General features: G+C 32.5%; 1 protein-coding gene across 1 annotated transcript; it reads right to left on the reverse strand.

Annotated features, from left to right (window-relative positions):
- Positions 1–1,242: 1,242 nt before the first annotated feature.
- LOC145612130 (uncharacterized) lies at positions 1,243–7,359 on the reverse strand. Its single transcript, XM_081667502.1, has 5 exons — positions 7,127–7,359; positions 2,905–3,048; positions 2,428–2,667; positions 1,772–1,831; positions 1,243–1,622 (listed from the first exon to the last, which is right to left on the reverse strand). The coding sequence occupies exons 1-5, from the start codon at positions 7,235–7,237 to the stop codon at positions 1,518–1,520; spliced, it is 660 nt and encodes a 219-aa protein (XP_081523628.1). The 5' UTR covers positions 7,238–7,359; the 3' UTR covers positions 1,243–1,517.
- Positions 7,360–14,218: the final 6,859 nt, after the last annotated feature.

Raw genomic sequence — 14,218 nt, forward strand, 5'->3', positions numbered from 1 at the left:
GAATAATTGTTGAGGGGTTACTAATAGTATTGGTTACTTGAAATTAGGGGTTACTTTTGTTTAAGAAAATAAAAAATAAAAAAAATAAACTAGGGGTCACTTATAATATGGGTTAATTGAATAATTGTTGAGGGGTTACTAATAGTATTGGTTACTTGAAATTAGGGGTTACTTTTGTTTAAGAAAATAAAAAATAAAAAAAAAAATAAACTAGGGGTCACTTATAATATGGGTTATATGTTTCTGTCTTCTGTTCTGGGTATTAGGGGTTACTTGAAATTAGGAGTTACTTATAATATAGGTTACTTGAAATTAGGGGTTACTTATAATATGAATTACTTGAAATTAGGAGTTATTTGAAATTAGGGGTTATTTGAAATTGAGAGTGACTTAAAATTAGTGATAACTTGAAATTAGAGGTTACTTAAAATTAAGGGTTACTTAAAATTGAGCGTGTCAGACTCCCTTATGTGCGTCAGACTCCCGTTATATTTGCTGAGTTGGCAGCAGGTCGCACAGTATGCCCCGCTGCACCAAAAAGTTGCTGGTTAATTACCCTTACTTGAACACCCACTAGATCTACCACCACTCTCTCCTCAACGGCTCAACGCCTTCCCTTGACCCTTTCTCAGTGTTGCCTCCTCCCACCAAACACCCACCACGACTGCACCTACTCTTTCCATATTTTGAATTTAATATGAAAGTATGTTACTTATTATAGACTTCAATATCTTTAAAAAAACAAGATTCATTTTCCCTGCATCTATTTATTTCCTATGTGGTTTTGGTCATCGATTGGTGGTTTGAGCCGTTAAGAGTCAATGTTGATCGGAGCGATTGTGTTGTTTCCACCGATCCTTCAGAATTAATGGTGATTGGAGTGGTTATTTTATGTTGGTGTGAAGCAGGGAGGGTGGCTGTTAAAAGGGATATATGGTTAAATGTGGGTTGTGTGGAGAAGGTGGTGGACTGGTAGTTAGGCGAGCTCAGGTGGGTGGTGTGGCGATAGTGGTTGATCATTGGTTGTAAAAAGGGTAGACATGTAACAATTTGTCATTTTGATTGCATATCTACAATTCCTTGGATTTTGCTCCAGCTCACTTTTTTGCAAGTAAAGAAACAGATGTACATGTTAATGTAATATGAAGCATCAACATTTTCTATTTGCATTACATGCATGCCAAGACAAATTGTACCTGTACAGTATAATGTGGTGAATAAGGAGCAACTTGAGAAAGACAATTAAGAAGTTCAAAGTTTCAAACCTTTCAAACATGCATGTTCAATGAATTTGCGAACAGTATTATGAAAGTAGCCTAGATACAACATAAAATCCCTTCCCTAGTTCCTTTCAAACCCCAACAAGGTTGAAGACATCCAGAAAGCAGAGAATGTCTACAGCTAAGAGCCCAAGGATGCAATTAGAAATTTATGCATTAAAATCCCAAATACTGTGACAAAAATGGATCAGAATCCCCTAACTGATGCCTATGCACTTTCTGATAGCCTATAGATCTTCAACGGTATCCCTTCAGAGAATCGGCAGTCTTCCCGGATCTTGCATCACTCCAAGCTTTAGCAATGGTTTTCTTCATTTCCTCATCCCCTTCCTCATACATATTCTGCAAAAATGCGGAAGTACAGGTTAATGCAAATGTCAAAGCCTAAACACTTCTGTAATCTCACTAAATCAAGCCCAGAACAACAGTACAGCTTCCATTGCCCATTAATCAACACCACAATTTACAACAATGTAAAGATTAGAATATACCTTCATCAGATCCATTATGCCAGCCATAGAATCCTTTTCCTTGTCTAGATTTGGCTTCAGCTGCATTAACCAAAACCAAATAAATAAGAAAGCCACACATAACAGTACTTAAATATGAAATCTTTAACATGTGATTGAAATCAATGTCATAATATTGAGTTAAATTTCACCCCATTGAACTTGGAAATTCTTAGCCAACAATATCATTCACAGTCTATATGGTATGCAATATAAAATGAGGATAATGGTAATATGTTTACATATAGTTTGACAAGGGAAGTCTCATGCCACCATTTGATTAAAGCATGTGTACCCCCTGAGGCCTGAGTATTTCAAGTTCGTCGTGGATATTGATCACCACTTAAAAGTTAAAACCACTACTAAAATACTACATAGTAATGAAATTTCATTCATACATGGTGGGAAGGAGCAACATACCATGAATAGTACGGCATAAAATATTTACAAAGATATAGTTCATACCGTCTATTAAACAAATAAGACAGTACAAAATTCAGCTTCAAAAAGCAAAAAAATAAATAAAAAAAATTCAGCTTCAGAATTTTAGAAAGTCGCCTATTATTTTGGAGCACAAAATTGTGGCCTAATATTTTGGGAAGGAGGGAGTAATTTACATCATAGTGACAGAAAATTACCTTGTCCTCTTTGTAATGCAAATCTTGCCAATTCCTTTTCGAAGCTTTGACCAAATGTACAATTACCCTTGTGGGCTTGATCATGACCTTGGTTTGGTCTGGAACAATATCTTTATTCAATTTGGGTATGGCAAATCGATAATTTTTCCCATGAACATCATGAAACTTGAACTCAATAGAATTTGGGTTTATGTTTTTCTCCATCTTTTCTTCTTGCACTCCCTCTAGAGACAGATATATCTGCAAGATGCAAATATGAATATCAGTATCCAGAATTAGAAAGATCTGGCTCAAATAATTGGGGTTCATATATTGGAAGTAACTGGTCAGAGATCAAAAGGTGTAACAGAACTCAAAATTTTGTGATTACTCTTCATCTATGAGACCTAGGTTAGGACTACTAATAAATAAAGAGCAAAAAGCTGGGCTATTATGAGGTGGCATTAGATTTATCAAAAACAAAGTACAGACCCTCACCTTTACTTTATCATTGTCCTGTTCCCAGCTGAAAGTTGAAAGAGTAGAATAAGTCTGTGTTGGAGAGTAAGGCACCTTTGTCGTTGCCACAGGAATTGGAGTAGGATGCTGGGGAGCTGAAGAAGCAGCTTTTTCTTCTGACAACTATGCACGAAAATGTCATAGACAATCAGAATCAAAACAAAGATGAATAATCTAAACCTAAACTGCTCAGATTTAGCTCATACACATCCCAAAAAAAGCAATAAGATTAAAACAATGAGAACACAAGGTAAAAATCAGTCAAATTGTAATGAATACACAAGGTAAAACAATAGTCTAAATTTCCAATCAATTATTTTAGTCCAAAATTAATAAGTCAATGAAGATTCACAAATAAAAACATCTTTAAAAAAAAAAAAAAAAAACAAACAAACAAACAAACAAACAAATAACAAAGCCAAATTGGCATATTTACATATTAATGAATTCAACCATAGCTTCTTGCCTAGAAATCAGAAAACGAATCTTACTTCTTATGATTCCATGGAAATTAATTCTAATGGGTGTAGAACCAACAGTAAATGAAGCAAATTACCTTAATATGATGGTTTTTTTTTTGGTAATTAAGAGATTTTATGGCCAAAAAATGTCAATTTACAACCAAGTTCCAAGGAGGAACAGAACTAGACTAGAAAAACCTAGTAAACAACATTAATATGATGATTTAATTATCAGATTATTTGAGATTTGTACTCATGATTCCCCAAGAAGGTCATTCAAACTGTGTATAAGGTAAAATATCAAGATGAAAGCAATAGATAATAATAGCCCCTAAAAGAAATCTAATAATTTGACCTTTCAAATGCTACTGCCCAATACACATTGGCCTTCAGCTACCCAGAAAATGGGTAAACTCAATACATGATAATGATCTAACAAATATACACTCTTCAACAGTCAACTATGGGTCATACGCACTAACTAAGTTCACAACTCTTAACTCCATACACCCATACTTTGTTAATGCTTGCAACAGCTGAAAGAAAGCACTCATAGCCAGATATATTCTCAATTCTATATGTATACTTCTGGAGCATACTTGGATTCTTTATTTTACATCAAGTACCCATGTCGAATCATGGAGATAAGTCAAGACTTTGCTCCTTCATTACTGACCAAAATCATGAATTCTTCACACAAAGTAATAAGACACTTGACACATACCCATGTTGGACATGGGTACTTGAGTTTGAGCAACATCGCCCAGAATGTAACACTATACAAATATCAAAATTAGGTTCTTATACATTGTGGTGTTGACATGGATTAGCATGCACTTCGAACTAGGAGAAAGGCCAAAATGATACCGTATTAACATAGTGATGGGAATTGAATTCTAAATCAAATTTTAATCTAAATAAAGAAATCTATCTTTAAAAAAACATTTCAAATAAGAATGGAGTATAAAGCCAATTAACATATTTAATAACATTAAACAATCCATGATGCAAACTTTTAGCAATCGCATGCTTCCCACAATGACTAAGTTAATTGTCAAGGAGTCCCTACTACTATAGTCCTCTTAAGGTTGTCATGGTTAGACCATCCAATTATCCAAGGTCCTTCCAAAGCACCCATCCCATGGCCACGGGTGTCTATGGTTCTCATTAATGTAGGATCCATAGCTGGTGTTGACTAAGCCATACTCATTTTTTCATGGGGCAATCTTCATAGTCTCCACCATGACAAATGATGAACTTAATTTCATGAAGCACTTCCTTGGCATTCAAGTAGGGGGTAAAATTAATACGTTTTTAAATCGAACCGAACCGCAAATCAAACCGAATTAGTAATGCAATTCGGTTTTTTTGGTAATATGGTTCGGTGTGGCTTGAGAAATAAAAAAATTGCAATTTGTGATTTGGTTTCGGTTTTAGGATTTAAAAAACCAAAAAACTAAAAACCAAACCGAAATATAGGCCCATATCTAAATTATAGTTCATTTTTTATTTTCGACCCTACTATACATGGCCGAAAAAAGGTAATGCTGACTCAAGCCCAAAAAAGTTACAAATCAAAGCTCAAAAAGCAAGGCCGCAGTTTGGAATGTTGGAGGACCAACTCAACCAAAAGCTTAAGCTGATGGTTGAGGCCCACAAATATATTTTATACTCAATTACGCCCCCTCACACGAGAGCCATTAGGTTTGAAGTGTGGATGCAACATGGGCCCACCTCCTGTGCTTAATATTCCTTTGAACCTGTGACCTCTGTGACACGCTAGCTCCGATACCATGTTGAAAAATCAATAGTTAAGACCTAGGAATATGTTTTATACTCTATCATGGACCATATAATAATATAGTGCGGTGCGATTTTAAAAATCCCAAACCGAATTAATATGGTTTGGATTTGGTTTGGACTATAAACCACACCACAAACCAAACATTCACCCATAATTCAAGTAATGAAAACCCAAGGACAAGATATTTGTTGACCAAAAAGAATTATATCTTGGATATCCTAACGAAAATGTCCACGTGAATTAGAAATAAAACAACTCTATAGGAGTTTTATTTGTTCCTCAATTCACCCAATGTTGTGAAGAGGATTTGAGACAGTGACACTATATCCAAATCCCCAAGAAAAACAGAATTGAGGCACCAAGTGGAAGGAAATGAAGAATTGATTGTCTACTATAGCAATGTTTGGGTTTGCACAGCTAAATACTTTTTTTTCCCATAACTAAATATATCCTCAAGGTGTTCTAATAACCAGCAGACTTTGGCACTTTCTTTGATTAAGTCGAATACATGTCAGCCACCAAGCTGTCTCTGACAGTGTGGTTAAGAAAAGCAATTATTGATCTGGGTTATCAGCAACTTAACTAAACAAAGGTTTAAAAAAAAAAAAAAATTATAAGACAATATGCAATTGCAATGATGAAGAACCTTGTGTTTCTAGATATAAAGACTTTGAGATTTGACATGATTTCGAGATAATTCTATGTGAAACTCAGTTACCATAGCAGAAATAAGACTTGAGTTTGATAACATTTACATTGTAAGAAGAAATTTGCCACGTACAAAAATAACATATGGTATTTTAAATTATAGAAAAAGCAAAGTGAATATAAGAAGGAATGTCAGATGGTAAATGAACAAGAGGCATTAAGAGTCTATATCTAAAGCCTTTTAATATCCAAAAGACTGAAAATATGTCACTTCAATGTACCCAATCAAATCTAAAAGCTTTCTTTATTACAAGATTATTTATAATAGGTGCTTCATTCAACTCTACTTGTCTCAACGAAATTATTCTAATTTGTTTTTCCTAATGCTTATTATGATTCCAATGTCTCCAATCGACACAAGCCGTCAATAAGGTGTTCAAGTCTAAATTTATTAAGGGCAGTGGTGTGGTCTGTTTTATCTGATATGCTTAATATAGTCTGACTAAACTTTAACCACTATTTTACAATAATTTATAAGAAAAAACATTAATATGTGGGAACTTATTATTCAAATCAATGCGCACGACGTATAATTATCAAAAAAATACTTTGTATATATCAATATGCAATCAGAGATATATAGTAATAAGTAAATGTATATTGACAGTTCTTGACTGATCAGATTAGAATATTTCAGGACTGGTTCGATTTTGACGAAAATAAGTATGGAGTAATAAGTGGTTGAAGTAAGTTGACAAATAGCAAGTAATTAACTATTAGGTTAACAATCTAAACTAAAACATTTATAATTGACCATTCAAGTTTAGCAGTACTTCAAATCGGTAGCAAGGCATTTAAACTGTTCATCTATACAAACTAAAAATTCAACATTATATCAATAACAAATCTTAATATATGAACAAATGCATAGACAATTTCACAATTATTTTCATAAATTCACCAAAAGCAACAATTCATCTCATCATTGTTTAATCATACAATGAATTAACTTGAAAAATTATCAGGGCTTGGAATTGCATTCATCATTGAAACTGAAAGCAAACATCATAAAAATTGTAGTTTAAATACATATAAACAACAAATCAGAACAAAATATATGAAAATTTAAAATTAAAATTTCAAACACAATATTCAGACAAAAACAGTTATATATTTTTTTCAAAAAGAAAAATCAAAAATTCAAACACAATAACCCTAAAAATCGAAATTTACTTCAAATAACAGAAAAAACATCGGAAATTTGTGAAAAGGAATGGAGAAGAAGAACCTTTTCTAAGTTGTGAATTTCAGAGGAAATGAGAGAAATAACGCGAGGTCTCTTAGCAATGGATTGCAGGTTGCGAAGCTCTTCCAAGTCCAGTGAAAAATCATCCGCCATTTTTGCTTACTTTTTCTCTCAGAAATTCAGGGTTAATTGAAATGAGAAAATTGATTGAATTTAGAAGATGATGGATTATGAGTTAAGTAGAGTAGAGAATAGTGAAGAAATTTCTAGGACAGCCTTTTAGTTTGAAAGTTTAGAGTGTAGGTTCTAGAGGGTTCTTAAGAGGATGATACACAATTGGTATTCTATGCACCATGGTGCACAGTAAACTACATACTCCAACCCACACGCGGCCCAATAAACACAGCCCAAACGAAAAACACGCCCAACCCAGAACAAATAACGGAGTTCCGTTTTTCAGTTTTTTAAAAAATAACCGTTTTATTTCTTCAAACCGCCACTTTATTTTTTTAATCATTTTAAAACATTCTCTCTCTTCTCATAAATTATAAAGCTTCATCTAATAAATTCATTTGCATTTCTCTCTCCTCATTTCATTTTTCTCACTCAACTCTAAATTTCTCTCTTTAAAAACTACTGCAATTCCATGGCGAACGAAGAAGATTCACCGAAAACACCTTCAAAAAGGTGAACATCTCTCCAATAACTTTAATTTTTACTCAATTTTGATAAATTTGTTAACTTTTTATTGTTTAATTTTTTAAAATGTTAAATAATAGATATAATTTTGGTTTTTTTTTTTTTTGTAGAAAATCGCAACAAATTTCGTCTGATGATGAAGACGAAAATATGTAAGTAATATTTTGTTCTAATTACTAACAAAACGAGCAATTTAAACCCTAATTTTTAAAATTGAAAAATAATTTGATACAAAATTTTGTTGAACAGGACATTAGGTGCGATGTTCAAAACGAAAACACCAAAAACGAAGAAATTAGAAGATATAAAAGCAAGCCCAATTGTTGATCACAAAATATTGCAAGAATTAAACAAAGTAATTTCAGAAAATCCATCAAACAGGTATATTTTGAACTTTTGATTCATATGATTCATGTTCAATGTGAATATATGTTATTTTTTTGAAGAAGAATTATAAATACTCAACTGAAAAACCCAGAATTTTGCATTTATGTTTGTATATATGCATGCATGTTTATCAATTTTAATTATGTATTGATATATTTTTGAACAACCCACAAAAATCTTTTGAACAACAATAAATAGCCACTGAACATATTTCATTTCACTTTGTAATGGAATTATAGATAATAATTAATTATTAAGTTTTCAGATGAATACCCTTTAAAAAATTTTGAACAATAAAAAACAAACACTGAACAACCCAGAATTTTGCATTTATGTTTGTATATATGCATGCATGTTTATCAATTTTAATTATGTATTGATATATTTTTGAACAACCCACAAAAATCTTTTGAACAACAATGAATAGCCACTGAACATATTTCATTTCACTTTGTAATGGAATTATAGATAATAATTAATTATTAAGTTTTCAGATGAAAACCCTTTAAAAAATTTTGAACAATAAAAAACAAGCACTGAACAACCCACAATACTATAACTATATTTGATTGTATATTGATGTATTATGATAATGTTTGGATATTTTTTTGAACAACCCATGAAATACATTTGAATGACAAAAAATAATAACTGAACACCTACAAATTTAGTTTGATTTACTTAAAAATATTAGGATATGTTCATATACAATTAAATTTAGTTTATAGTAAAATATTAATCAGAAATAATATGTAAATTTGGTTTATATTCATATAAAATTTAGTTTATATTCATATAATATGTTAATTTTGTTGTAATTTTTCTTTATTACCAGTCCAACTGCTGGAGAGCCCCATAAAACATCTGAACAACATCCTAAAACATCTGAACTACCCTCCCAACCCACTGAACACCAAGAACCAAAAAAATCTTCTGATGTACCTCCACAAATGTCTGAAATCCCATCAGAAAAACAACAGAAACTTCTGTACCCTCATCAACAAGTTCTGAACTACACAAAGGAACTTCTGAACTCCAACCTGGAAATTCTGAAAAACCTCAACCAACTTCTGTACTGCAAGCAGAAGGTTCTGAACAAGAAAATCCTGAACAACCTCCAACAAGTCCTGTAGTCCCAACTGAAGAACAAGGAAATCCTGAACAACCTCCAACAAGTCCTGTAGTCCCAACTGAAGAACAAGGAAATCATGTTCAACCTCAAACAAGTTCTGTGGTCCCAACTGAAGAACAAGGAATTCCTGAACAACCTACAGGACATATTGAACAACCTACAGGAAATTTTAAACCAGATGAAAGCAATGGTGACAATAATGGTCAGCCCAATATTGAACAACCTACAGGAAATTCTGAACCAGATGGAAGCAATGGTGACAATAATAGTCAGCCCAAGCCAAGGTAAAATATTAATATGTTTTTGATCATTTTATTATAGTGTAATGTTCATTTAAATACATAAATGTAAATATTTTTTTAACTTATATAAATAATTTAAACAGGAGAAGGAAGCACATAGCTACAAAAAAAGGAAGAACACAACACCTACAACAACAAGAGTGTTGCGCAGCCAAAGTACCCCAGAAGGGCAAAAAAGTCCTGTTGAAGCAGAGGTTATTCCAGAATCAGAGTTTAACAGAGTTCAGAAGATTAGAAAGGGGGTTCAAAAAACACAGAAGGGGGTTCAGATCAAGGAAAAAACTGGTGCAAAGGAAGGAGGACAACCTTCAGAAAAGGTTGTTAAAAAGGAAGTTCAGAAGAAGGGAAAAGAAGTTCAGAAAAAGGTTGAAGAAGTTCAAAAAAAGGACAAAGGAAAACAAGTTGAGAAGATTGAGAAAAAGAGAAAGAGAAAAGTTGATGAAGATGAGCTGATTGATGACAATGTAGTGAATTTGAGTGATGATGAGGAGGTTGAAGATGATAAGCTAAGTGTTAGAGTGGGTCATGTTAAGTTTATGAAGTTTGTAAGTAACTTAACCCCACAACAAAAACAAGCAGTCGAGGATATGGGATTTGGGGCATTTCTTTCTGTGAATTTGCCACAAAATGATGCAGTATTTTGTGCTTGGCTGTTAAAACATTTTGAAGAAAACAGCAGCACTCTATACTTGCCACTTAACAAAACAGTGGAGATCACTGAACAAGATGTTCAGATTGTATATGGAGTACCTAGAGGTAACAAAGTTGTTACTGAAAAAGAGCCAAAGAAGGCAGAGGAAGAAGATGAAGATTTGGAGTTAGTGACACCTTTGATGAGGTGGAGGGAAATGTGGGGGTGCAAAACTAGTAGCCCTAGAACACAATGGATATTTGAGAAGTATGAAAGTGAGGAAGAAAAGAAGAACAAGAGGGATCAGCAAGCTTTGCACAAGAGGAAATATGTCACGGCAGACATAGAGTCAAAAGAGAAGAACACAGGGGAGGCAACTGAAATGTTCAAAATAGATTTCCTTGTGCTTGTTGTGAACTCAATGATGAAAACAAGCCAAAACCTTCACTGCCACTACAAATTCCTACACTCAATTCAAGATTGTGATGAAATAAAGGAATTGAATTGGTGCAAATATGTGCTACAAAGTCTGATTTCCACAGTACCTGAGTGGAAACAAAACACCAAGGGTTTTTTTAAGGGACCACTGCCTTTCTTGTTGGTATGCTTTTGACTTTTGTTATTTTATATTTTTTGTTCATATTGTGTTGCATAATGTTCAAAAGTTATACCTATCAGTTCAAAATTAAAAAAGGCATATGATCAAAATGTGTTTGCCTTATTATAGCATTTAAATTATAACTTTTATTCTTATGTTCAAAAGTTTTTGTATGACTGTTCAAAATTTAATGTCTTATTTTCCTGTGTTTGTTTAAAGGTTTTTTCTTATGAGTGTTCAAAATTTTAATGCAATATATTAATATGTTAAAAATTCAAGGTTTTTAATTATGTTTGTTCAAGATGTTAATGCATATATTGGTTTCATTTTTTTAAAAATTCGTAATAGAAATAATGTTTTGGTATGCTTTTGTCATGGCACAGTTGTTGTATTGTGATCGAGTGCAAAAAAGAGGTATTGAGCAACCAAGGACATACCCAATAATTTCAGCTTGGAATAGAGATATGATTCAAGAGAGAATGAAATTAGAGGGAAAGTCTACATTTGGATTGGGAAGTGTGCTAGAAAGAATACAAATACCTGGACAGCAACAACCAAAAGTTCAACAACAAGAAAGTGCTGAATCATATGAGAATTTGCCAACCAAGGTTCATTTTATTTTCTGTTCAAAATTCTTATACAGTAGTTCAGATTGTTATGAAACATGTTCAAATGCTTTCGTCAACTTATAATGCATTATAAAATCAGTCATAACATCATTAAAGAATACTTTAAATTAAGTCCATTTACTTTTCTGTTTAAATTTTATTTGTAATTGTTCAGAGTGTTATGATAAATGTTCAAATGATTTAGTATAAAGTTCAAATAATAAAGAACACTTTAATACTTGATAATCAGATCAGTTACATATTCATTCTTTATATTTCTGATGTTCATCAACTTATAATGCATGTTCAAAATACTGTAAACTTAAGTGAATTATTTTATATTGAAAACAGGAGGAATTTATGGATGATTTGATGGAGATTGTCAAGACTTTGGGAAGTTGTGTTTCAAAAATGTCTGAGAAGCTGAAGCTAGGGAAAAATCTGTTCCCTAACAATATGATAAGCAAAAGTGTTGAAGGTCTTATTGGGAAAAGAATGAGTGATGCTTCCAATTTGAGTGAAGATGAGGCTTTCTTTGGAACTGAGGCTTTCTTGAAGGCTATTGATCAGATTGAAAGAGAGTATTTGGAGAAGAAGGAAGCTGAGAAAAAAGCAACAGAAAGAAGAGAAGCTGAGAAAAAAACAGAAAAGGAGAAAAGAAGAGAAAGAGCAAAAGAGAAGATGGGGGAGGATTATAACATGGAAAGTGCTTTTAATTTGGAACTTCAAACTCCTCCAACACCAACTGCTCCTTTTTCTATGGAAAGTGCAGATCAAGGGGAAGAGAGTACTGTTGTTGGGAAAAGTACTCTTGACCTAACACTTACCATAGGCAGAGGAGAGAAAAGTCATGAGAAAGAAGTGCCTGATATTGGTGGAAAGGGAAAGGCAAAGGAGGTGCCTTTTGAAATGGCAGCAGCTGATGCACCTGGAAAGTCAACAGATGTGCCTTTTGAAGACATATTTGATGATGCCACTGACTTTACCAATATATTTGAAACCAATGATGTAACACTTGATGATATTTTGAGGAACCCATTTTCAAAGGACTTTCACTATCAAGGGTAATGTAATTCTATCTGAACATCTAAGTGTAATTTTTTGGGCAGTAGGGTAGTAAAGAAAAAGAAAAACATATGTAAATATTTTGGAAGTAATGTAATGAATCTGTAATTTTTTGGACAACTAGAATAGAAGCTGAAAAAGTCAGCATAAATATTTTGGATGAAATCAGAACAAGTACAAATATATATGTATTTATGAAGTATTGAATGATATATTTACTATATTATTTTTCTGTGTTCAAATAATTGTATTAGATGCTCATATGTCTTTGTTGTATGTTCAAATCTACAGATCTAAAGAAGAAGTAGGAAAAGAAAAACAAGTTTCTGAAAAATCAAAGGGGTAACTGTATAAGAGCATATATATTCAATAGAAGTTCATTAGCAATTCACATACAGTTCAGTTATATAAACGTATAGTTCAAAAAAACTAACAATACTTTTATATTGTTACAATAGACCAAAAACAAAACAGGATGTGGATGCAATCAAAAGACCACGAAGAGAAGTTACAAAATTGCCAGCTTGCCTAAAATCCCCATTCATGATTAAATATGTGGATTTGTTCAAAAATGTTAGTGCAATGCAAGCAACTTTATCTGATTATGCATTCAGTGAAGGTCCTAAAGAGTAAGTTTTCTAAAATAATTTCATTGTTCAAAAATTAATTTACTTTGTTCAAATATTTATTTATATAATTCAAATAATAAATTGAAGCTTAACTTAATTTGTTTTTTTTTCTTGTATTGGCAGTGAAGTACTGTACCATGATGGAGAAAATAGTGTCAATAGGGAAGAAATGAGGACACTTGGAACAGATGAAGAGGTGGACACTGCAGTTATCGATGCTTGGGCTCATATTCTGAACACCAAAGGCAAAAAACATAGCATTTACTTCTCCACAATGCCATACGTAAGAAAAAATATATTCAATATTCTTAAATGAACCTTATTTAATATTTTTCTACAAACTATTCAGTATATTTTGACTAATGTTCATTATATTTATAATAACTGTTCATTATTTTAATGGTTAATTGCAGTTGATTGTCTGCACAAACAAGGGTGAAAGTGTGAACACCACAAAAGAAGTAAGACATGAGAAGTTTGTTGAAAGACTGAATTATGAAATGGGAAACAGTGGTATCTCCAACACAAAAAAATATAGGGAATTCTTCTTTCCCGTGGCTGCATTTGATCACTTCTACTTGCTATGTATCAACATGTACAATGGCACAGTTGATTTGATTGATAACAGGAAGCTTCCAATGAATATCAAAGCATCTACCAAATATGAAGATAATCCTCAAAAAATGGTAAAGTACTAAATTATTTTTTGTTCAATTTCTTCTTAGACTGTGTTCAGTATATTGAGTTGAGATGTTCAAAAAGTATATTTTTATGTTTTACAGCTAGAAGCTTTTGCATATTTTATGCGAACAAAGGATTATACAGGAAGCGATGTTGCTAGAGTCTTAAGTTTCAAGACTGATTTAATCAAGATGAAATGGAGAAGCAATTTGGATTCTAAAAATTGTGGTGTTTACTTGATGAAACATATGGAAACATACACAACAGAGCCTTTGGTAGAATGGAATTGTGATTTGAAAGCAAATAATGTGAGTATCAAAAATATTGTTCAAATGTTTTCTTGTTATGTTCAAAGAATTTTATATAGTGTTCATAATTATATAATTTCGGGTTTAATGTTCA

Source organism: Chenopodium album, chromosome 24 (genome assembly GCF_948465745.1).
Source record: "Chenopodium album chromosome 24, dcCheAlbu1.1, whole genome shotgun sequence".
Lineage (NCBI taxonomy): Eukaryota > Viridiplantae > Streptophyta > Magnoliopsida > Caryophyllales > Amaranthaceae > Chenopodium > Chenopodium album.

Bases quoted from the DNA above. Each gene is read 5' to 3' on its own strand.
- LOC145612130 (XM_081667502.1), bottom strand. From the start codon at position 7,237: ATGGCGGATGATTTTTCACTGGACTTGGAAGAGCTTCGCAACCTGCAA. The intron at 3,049-7,126 runs GTTCTTCTTCTC...TTTCGTGCATAG, and splicing joins AAATTCACAACTTAGAAAAG to TTGTCAGAAGAAAAAGCTGC. The intron at 1,832-2,427 runs GTAATTTTCTGT...TGGTTAATGCAG, and splicing joins TGCATTACAAAGAGGACAAG to CTGAAGCCAAATCTAGACAA.